The sequence below is a fragment of the Manduca sexta genome, chromosome 25, assembly GCF_014839805.1.
Source record: "Manduca sexta isolate Smith_Timp_Sample1 chromosome 25, JHU_Msex_v1.0, whole genome shotgun sequence".
Taxonomy (NCBI): Eukaryota; Metazoa; Arthropoda; class Insecta; order Lepidoptera; family Sphingidae; genus Manduca; species Manduca sexta.
Genome location: NC_051139.1, coordinates 6,224,939 through 6,234,311, shown reverse-complemented (window position 1 = coordinate 6,234,311; position 9,373 = coordinate 6,224,939). Strand labels below are relative to the sequence as shown.

General features: G+C 33.0%; 2 protein-coding genes across 2 annotated transcripts; one reads left to right on the top strand and one right to left on the bottom strand.

Annotated features, from left to right (window-relative positions):
- Positions 1 to 2,122, bottom strand: LOC115444964 (protein KRTCAP2 homolog). Its single transcript, XM_030170979.2, has 4 exons — positions 1,971 to 2,122; positions 1,735 to 1,889; positions 686 to 813; positions 1 to 164 (listed from the first exon to the last, which is right to left on the bottom strand). Exons 1-4 carry the CDS (start codon positions 1,972 to 1,974, stop codon positions 56 to 58), a joined length of 396 nt encoding a protein of 131 aa, XP_030026839.1. The 5' UTR covers positions 1,975 to 2,122; the 3' UTR covers positions 1 to 55.
- Positions 2,123 to 4,034: 1,912 nt separating this feature from the next.
- Positions 4,035 to 9,334, top strand: LOC115444963 (hydroxymethylglutaryl-CoA lyase, mitochondrial). Its single transcript, XM_030170978.2, has 6 exons — positions 4,035 to 4,287; positions 4,716 to 4,861; positions 5,280 to 5,403; positions 6,138 to 6,350; positions 7,492 to 7,680; positions 9,019 to 9,334. Exons 1-6 carry the CDS (start codon positions 4,222 to 4,224, stop codon positions 9,289 to 9,291), a joined length of 1,011 nt encoding a protein of 336 aa, XP_030026838.2. The 5' UTR covers positions 4,035 to 4,221; the 3' UTR covers positions 9,292 to 9,334.
- Positions 9,335 to 9,373: the final 39 nt, after the last annotated feature.

The following is a 9,373-nucleotide window of genomic DNA, read 5'->3' as shown; positions in this document are numbered from 1 at the left end:
TAGAAAAGAACTAATTTATTGAGAAGTAAAAAAATGTAACTTTGTATAAATGCACTCATTTGTGACGGCGAGTCTTGACGGGCGCCGGCGGTGGCGCCAACACCGCATACGTCTTCTGTGATAACTTGTTCATATAGTAGATCGTTATTATTGAGAAAATTAAACTGAAACAAAAGCGCAATATATACTATACACCTTCACATGGGATTTTAGAGTGATCATAACTATTATTTTATATTTTATACCATATTAATCTTTAATTTCTTAAAAAATACGAGGTAAAAATTTTTTAAATTTTTTATATAGCTTGACGAGGAAAATAAGAAACCTGTTGAGGAACTATGGAGTAATCATTGTTGATTTGTTGTTTTAAACTTATGTCTTGTCAGTGCAAGAAATTAGTTCAATATTTTACTAAACATGGCAAAGTGTTTTATTTTTCTGGTCTGTCGGTAGTAAATAAATTTTCCGACGTTTTTATCTTTTTACAGGTTAATCTGTATTACAACATTCTAGTTATCAAATCGGATTTTATACCAGATGAAACTAAAAGCTCTAAAATTGAAACAATTAAATTTGAGCATACAAAATTAATATAACACCTATAACATTCCCTTATTTGTTACGATGTAAATTTAATTCTTAAGTCTTAGAAGAAAAAAATGTAATTAATTAATATAGTTACCATGTTGTAAAACAAATCCTATGCACCATGCCAGCAGCAATCAATGACACTGCCATAGACAGCACAATTTCTGGCAACTTCAGCTGGAAGTTTTTGCCAAACAGTGTCGCTTCAAGATTACCCACGGCCTGTTATATACTGTTCAGGAAATAATCTGTAGAAACTTATAGAATAATAGTAAAAGATACATAACTCTCAGCAGACAGATAGACAAAGTGATTGAGATGGAAGTCTTTATCTCTAACACAATTTTTTTTATATTTTTGAGCAAACTAACTCTGTTGCCTTATAGTAAGCACCACAACTTGTCATAAATAGTCAATTGTATCTAGAACTTTTAAGTATAAAGAACTGCACTACGCTCTTGACATTGGATGTTAAATCTTAAAATTAACAGATTTACATTGGCCACAAATCAATACAATGGTGCTTGCATACTTGCTTGGTGGAAGAATAAGACTTTTGTATATCTACTTATTATCTATGGATGTAAAAATTACTTATTAATTTTTTTCATATAAGTATATCTTTTCTTCAGACAATTAAATGTGATAATAATAAAAGCAATGTATGCTGTTTCACTGATAGCCATGGACCTTCTCTACTACTGAGAGAGATTAAGCCTTAGTCCACCTCGCTGACCTAGTGTTCATTGGCAGACTCCACATTCCATCAAAATTCATATAGAGAACTTGTCAGGTATGCAGGTCCCCCACAAAATTTCCTTTTGTTATTAAAACAAGTTATAATTCACAAAGAAAACTTGAGAAAAGTCAGAGCAGTGTGCCCTTAGGTTTTGAACCTGAGGCAGTCTGCCCTCCCTACTAAGCTATCACGCATTTAAGTACTTTATTTGTTACCAAAATAATGTATACAGGAAATAGAGCAATAAAAAAATTTTGACCTTTCTGAAGATAGCCACAAGTGATGTGACGAACATCCTGTCACTGTCCAAAACATAGCTTTACTATCTCTTCCAATTCCAATTTGTTGTGATTAGGTGCATCGTTTTGACTCAATTATGAAACTTTATCATAATAAAAGGATACAGTAACGAAAAACATGAACATCACAGAGCCGAGGTAACCTCCAAATATAATAGTTATCGGCGATTTGACCAACAGAGGTTTGTACATTTGCATTCCAGAGAATATCAGCAGGGTTAAAATTGATGATAACACGAAAGACGTGGCACTGTTTACCGCTGAAAATAAAGTATTTTATAAATTAATAAAAGAATACTAATAAAATTGGATACAAGTCTAAATATGTTTAAACAATTTACCCATTATTATAATAAGTATATTCTGAGCTCGCTTGAAAATCGCTACAATTTCTACCGGTAAATCCGTTCACCGAATCACCATAGATAGGTGGTATTTAAGAAAGTGACAAGTGACATAAAATATGACGTTTCTTGTCACTTGTGTTGTCATTGTTTCAGGAATAAATAGTTCGTGAAAATGATTAGTTTTAAATCGGAAATCAAGAATAATTAATTGAACATATATCAAAGTATCGACTTAATAACAGGTAAAAGATACTGAACGAACAGCTTTTTCTCGAGTTTTGATAAAGTAAATATCTACCATACCTTTACATGTAAAATTGCTAATTGTAAAAATGCTATGACATTGTTTTTATTATATGTATTATCGACAAAATAAACTTTATTTTTTAACGTAAAGGATTGTTTAATTTATGCTCAACTGAAAGTCTTTTTTCTAAAGTAGCACATCGATTTTACGGTTAATCGATTTTTGATTCGTCACTATCCCTAAAATCTATAAATGCCAAAAACCCACACAAAATTTCTGAACCAGTCTAGCGCAACAAGGAACAAAAAATCTTTTGTATGGAATTGACATGGCATTTAATGGCGGATACTGCTATCTCTCTCTCTCAGTACAGTTTCTCTTTCTATTGCTCACCGCCATTATTATTGTTTGTTGACTTCCTGACGTTTTGGAATACATTTGTGTTTTATTGATTTATGTTTGTATTATTTGGTATTCAAACAAGTAAAAATATACCAAAAAGTGTTTTTGTTGGTGTAAGTGAATACGTTTTAAAGACATGCCACCAAAAAACGTTTCATTACGTGTGAAATTTGTGGAGATCGAGCCAGTCGAATAAGTCACAAAAGCAGAATATTTATGGCGAAATTTCCATTGGATCAGGTCAGGTAAGCATTAATTAGATGTTTTTAGTCATCGTGCAAATAAAGTAGCTTAGAAATAATGAAAATTCTCATTTTCTAATTACCATTATGTTACTAGTGATGTTGTTATTATTATCGATATCGATACCTGTTTAAATTTATTAATCAATTTGCCCTCCGTGGTTTCACCCATTTAGGTCCAGATTCTGTGGGAACATAGTGATAAAAAGTAGTAATTCGAACTATGTACATACCAAGTTTAATCGCAATCATTTTAGATTTTTTTGCGGGTACGAATAATAAACATACAATTGCATGCACACGCTTTATAATATTAGTAAGATGATAACTGATCATCAGGACAAAAAATACTAAAGTCGTGTATGTGTCGGTGTGTGTGTGTATGTGTGTGTGTGTGTGTGCTTAAAAATGCGTTGAGCAATCAATGTGCCTGGTCACTGTTTATGATTTTAGGCTTAAATATAATTTAATAAGCAATTTATTTACAATTAAAAAATATTTCCAGATGCCGAAAGTGAGTTCAGGTTGTGGGAAAAGAAGATTTGATATATGTTCCCAGAGAAAAACTGCATACTTTGAAATATGTGTGTGGTTCTCACTTTAATAACAAAGACTTTAATAAAAAGAACAATCGCCTTAGAAAGTCAGCCATACCATCGAAAAATTTGAAAGCTGATCCACTTCCTGATGAAATGTTGTTTGAATTTCCGTGCCATGTTTTTTTAAACAATGAGTGTGACAAAGAAGTGTCACCATCCTTTGACTTTATAATTAAATATTCTCATTGTACCTTGACCTATCATAAGTGCAACTATATTAGCCTACATGGTTAATGAAGGATTTTATTTTAAAATACAATTATTATTCAACATGTGAAAGCTTTTCATTTTATTTCGAGTCCTCATTTTAGTCCAGCCTTGTAATTATAGTGCTAAAATGTTCACTATATAGCGTGAGTTGGATTGATAATGTGGACTCGAAAATACATTATATGAATTTCATCAAAGTAGCATTAGCGTCGATTCCCACCAGTAGAATTTATCGATATCGATAAAAAGTGCTCACTACTATGTATTTTGTTCAGTTGGTAGTATTGTTATTTGACGTTCCTGACGTATTCTTCCGTGATATTGGTATTGATATGCCATGTAAATTCGATTTTATTACCTTGTATTAAGTCCTGTCTCTTAAAACGTAGTGATTATATTCTCTTTGTTCTGAACGAAAATAAGTTTAGAAAGCGGAATTTAAATTATTTTTCACTATATACATAAGTTTGATAAGAAAATGTAGATATCATCTTGAGTTAATTCGCTAAGTACCAATTACTGCCTTATATAATAAACACATTAAAATGATTTTTTTTAAGAGTCTGACTTCTAACGTTGGAAGGAGGATAAGTTGTAAATACCGATGGATTGTAAGTAGTTATTTCAAATTTTATTATTACTTTATAAATATTTGTGTCGTCTATTTCCTACCAGCCTGACTACGCGTAGCAATATAATACAGTCTAAGATTGTAGTACTAGTAGAAGAAATAGTGCTTGTTTATGTTTTTACCTAAAGACTTTCATGTCACACAGTGAAGTAGATAAGTTGCAGGTGGTAATAGAATTAGAATTAACAAGTGATATTGTATATACCTGTATATAGTATAGTACCTATATTATAATATGTTTATGATGTCTTTGTTATTTGAACCATATATAAAAAGATATAAGAAATCTGTGAAAAAAATATTTGACAAGTAAATACTGTATTGCTACTTTGAAATTTTCGTGTTATCAAAGGTGTATCTATCAATATAAAATATATTGCAAATTCCTAAATAATTCTAATATTTCAGAGCACTAATGTATCAGAAATTCGAATTTATGAAGTGGGGCCAAGAGATGGCCTTCAAAATGAGGCTAAATTTGTACCAACTGATGTTAAAATAGAATTAATAAACAAACTTGTTGCAGCTGGCCTAAAGCATATTGAAAGTGCAAGGTATGATTATAATTGACTGACATTACTCTTTGACCTGCCATTATCACAATGCACTGTGGCGTTGATACACCACTTTTCAAACATGTCGCAGGAAAGATTTCGCCTTAGTTTTTTACTAACTACCTGCTGGATGTCTTTGAGGATTGAGGCAATGCAAGCCATTATACGGGCTCATAAACAATAATAATTTTCTTTCAAAATATAACAGCTAATATACCAATAATTTTGATTAAAGTTATTTGGAGGACTGTACAAATTATGATAATTTACGTAAATTGTAAAGATTGGCTACAAGTCTACTGTCTAGAAATACTTAGCTATTTTAATTTATCAGCAATATTTTTAGATTTTTAAAATGTTTCACATTCAGCCTTTAATTATTGGTTTTCCACATAATATGCTAATGGCATTTTGACAGCTTCGTTAGTCCAAAATGGGTGAAACAAATGAGTGATGGTGTGGATGTCATGAAAAATATTCCAAGAGCACCGGGGGTCAACTATCCAGTGCTGGTTCCAAATTTAAAAGGCTATGAGACAGCTGTAAGGATTCTCATTTATTGCTTCACCAGAACCACAAAACACCCATCATCTTTGTCATAAATTAATTTTGCATGAATGTTATTTATTATCAATCATCATACTGTCAAAATCCTCAAGGAGCCATAGAAAATCAGGGCATAGCAAAATCTTTTACAAGTAAAAGTGCACTTTATATCTGGCACTATGGTGTAAGTATAAACAGCTCAACAAAATATAATAGCCCTGTCACACTGGTGAATTGCAAGCAAATTCATAGCAACGTGAGAACGCACCGCACTCGCAATGAGAGCGCAGCGAACACGGCACGGGTAAGCAAAGGTCTTCGCCGCGAATAGCGCAACCAACGTCATGTCGTCACTCTGATACAATATAGTAACTGAGCTGAGTATAGTAATTTCGATCTTTATTTCAATTCTTTAATAATTGGTCCACCCAAATTCGTCGTATCTAGTACTTTCGATAACAACTAATTTATTAAGTAGTAGCAGCGTGTTCGCTGCGAGTTCGCAGCGAGCTCGCTGCGCGTTCGCCTTGTGAGTTCCCTCGTAATTCGCCAGTGTGATAGGAAGCGAATTTTCAATTACCTGATATTACATTACTTACATTTTGCATACATTTTAATTTCATTACAAAAGCACAAAATATTTTTTTTTTTTTTTCAAATACATCTCATCTTTCATAATTGAATATAAGTGTTTGATATCCTCCAAAAAATTCACCGTGTATACTTACAGAAACAATGCAACGTAGAGGAAGTAGCTATATTCCCAGCTGGTTCTGAAGGTTTCTCGAAAAAGAATTTGAATTGTTCTGTAGAGGAAGGAATAAAAAGGTTCAAGCAGGTGGCGGATCAAGCTATAAAAGATGGACTAAGAGTTAGAGGATATGTGTCTTGTGTCGTAGGCTGCCCTTATGATGGTCCCATTAATCCGAAAAATATAGCAAAGGTAAGCTAATTTGACAATTTATAATACCAGTTTCGTATATTCTTTGCTGAAAACAAAATTGACCAGATGTGTTAGTTTTTTTAAATAGACAATAAGGAGTATGTACATCATTTACTTTCAGGAAAAAGCGAAAGATATATTCATATCAATGTTTAATAAAATCTATTTTTTATAATTCCTTAAATGTGTTTTACGTTACGGATATTTCCACTCCGTGATAGAGATAACAATATTTGCTATTATAATAATATGATTACAAAGTTCAGGTGGCAGGTCGAATTTACATCAAATTATAGGATGCAATTATATAAGTACACTATCAGAAACGATGTCATTTTATCAATTGTTTAATACACGTTTGTGGCTAATTTACATTACGCTTTCATTGTTTTACGCTAACAATCGACTTTAGTGATTACCATCTGTTAAATATACAATTCGACAATAATTGTCACTGCGACAGTAGTCTAGTCTGACAATGAGGATATCTCTAAAAAAACAATGTCAATAGACAGCTTGCTAATGCATTTACGGTTTCGTCGTTACATACAAGACTCATGATTATCATTATTAATCTCTATCTATGCAGTTGGTCAACCGTGCATTTATGATACCTCTGGCATTGTAGGTCATGGTCAATGATCAACAATTACCATCAACTGGGTCGCTACTTGCACGGTTTCTTGCGCAGCTAACAATAATAAAAGTCATAGAAATAATCCTTTATCCCATACATGTGCGAAACATTACCTTTTTTACGGACACGGTAAAATTACCCCACCACACCTGATGGTAAGTGGACATGATTATCCCGGCCTGTCCGAAACCAAAGGCCACAGAGAAATGAATAATCAGGAATAAAACTGGCTAGTCGATACAACTATACCGGCCTGTTGGAGACCGTATATATACAGGATCCTGGAAATCTACACACTTAGGTTCGTGACCTGGACTTATATGGCAGGTTTAAAGGTGATCGCTATCCGAATGTGAAATATGAATATGTTACCATCAACACAGTTGAAACCTAATATTAAGTATGTTATCAGTTCTAGAATTTTTAGTAACGTTATACTAATTTTCACATTAGGATTTATTTATTTGTGACATACAAAATATTAAGCAGACTTTTTAAAATTAGATAACAGAACAGCTGTTGGATATGGGTTGCTACGAAGTGTCTCTGGGCGACACGATCGGAGTGGGCACTGCAGGCTCGGTCCGCCGGCTCTTGGTTGAAGTCCTCGCTGTGGCCAAACCCGATCAACTTGCTCTACATTTCCACGACACTTATGGCCAAGGATTATCTAATCTACTAGCTGGCTTGGAGGTATGTATCAACTCTGAACCATCAACGATGAGTTAATTAAAATGTAAAAAAAAAATATCATTATTTTAAATTTTTAAGGATAATTATTGCAGAAGTTATAACATTTAGTTAGCAAGTAGAATTTTCCAGGTGGATGTACCGGCACAACTTACGCCTATCTCTAGAATCTATCTAAAGCGATATTTAAATAATGTTTTAATTTAATTGCATCTCATACAAATGTACCAGGAGGTATTCGGTATTCGAACTGAAGTAATGCCAAAGGAGTATGAAAATATAAATTAGTTTAATTTTTGCATTAGTCGTTGCACACGCGATATTACAACACGAAAATAAATAGGTATACAGTAATAAAAATGCACAGCATATCATTCTTTTAGCAAACAAACAATAGTGTTATCATTCTAAATTTATTATCTTACTTTAAGATTATTAAACATGTGTGTAGATACTTAGGTATACGTATGACATAATAAGCAAGTACGATGCCAATAAAAAGAACAAAAAGCAGCAAGTAATTGCATTTGCCTTTTTAACTTTATACGTAATAGAAAAGATAAATAATTTACATCATGCGCGATCAAAGGTTAAAGAAGACAATCCTTGAACCGCGTGTGCGTTTTCTTCATTATTTTAAGGCGAATTTACTTCTAATTCGATATTCGCATATTTTATTTTATTTATTTTAGGAACACTTACAACTAGCACAACAATAAGTGGTAAATATAGCTAACGAAAGGTCAATTAAATTTCACAAATATAAAATTTCTGTAGCCAAGCATTAATCTATTGCGAATATTGATAGAGTTGGTTAGAGGTAGATTAGATAGAGCTTTGTCTAGAGTATTGGGCTGGATTTTCCGATGTAATAATACGAACGACGTGAAGGAATACATGTGCCTTTCGTATCTTTAGTAATGTTAGTCCAAGGATAACTTGCCTTTCCATTCCTCATAGCGACTAAGGCACGATGCCTTGCTTTATATCCACTGACGATGGATCATTTACCATCATGTTGCCCATATTAAATAAATAAATAATATTGCCCGTTCATTTTATCCTAAAAACATTGTTATCAACTAGAATAAATTGTTTGTTGAATCATCAAATGTATCGTATTAAGGTAAACAAGTTATTGCAAATATTATTAATGTATTAACATGGCAACAATATTATCTGGTGTGAGTGTGTTATCAGAAATATGTAGCTTCGTAAATTTTAAACAAATATTTGGGTAACAATGATTCCAAATGTTATTAGCTTGATCATAAACACAGGCACTGGTAATAATAGTGAAGTACGTCATCCGTATATATTTAACGCAAGTTGTTTTTGCAGTTTGGTATAAACACAGTGGACTCGTCGATCTCGGGGCTGGGAGGGTGTCCGTACGCGCGTGGAGCGAGCGGCAACCTTGCCACCGAGGATCTCGTCTACTTCCTATACGGGCTGGGGGTCAACACCAACATCGATCTAGTCAAACTCATAGAAGCCGGCCGATACATCTCCAACTTCCTTGGGAAAACAACCGAATCAAAAGTAAACAGGGCTATTAGCGACAGATTTAATAACTCCAAAGATATTGTTACAATGGCAGCATGTATTGTTTAATATGTACTGATAATTTCAATAATAAACATTTTGTAAACAAAGACTTTGTGGTAGTTTATTTTGTACACAGAATATCCTTTGT

Excerpts from the sequence above, each read along its gene's own strand:
- LOC115444964 (XM_030170979.2), bottom strand. Across the intron at positions 814-1,734 it reads TGTTCATGTTTTTCGTTACT|GCCGTGGGTAATCTTGAAGC; the intron begins GTATCCTTTTAT and ends AGTATATAACAG. Across the intron at positions 165-685 it reads AGGATTTGTTTTACAACATG|TTTAATTTTCTCAATAATAA; the intron begins GTAACTATATTA and ends CTTTTGTTTCAG.
- LOC115444963 (XM_030170978.2), top strand. The coding sequence starts at position 4,222 with ATGATTTTTTTTAAGAGTCTGACTTCTAACGTTGGAAGGAGGATAAGT. Across the intron at positions 6,351-7,491 it reads ATCCGAAAAATATAGCAAAG|ATAACAGAACAGCTGTTGGA; the intron begins GTAAGCTAATTT and ends TTTTAAAATTAG. Across the intron at positions 7,681-9,018 it reads ATCTACTAGCTGGCTTGGAG|TTTGGTATAAACACAGTGGA; the intron begins GTATGTATCAAC and ends TTGTTTTTGCAG.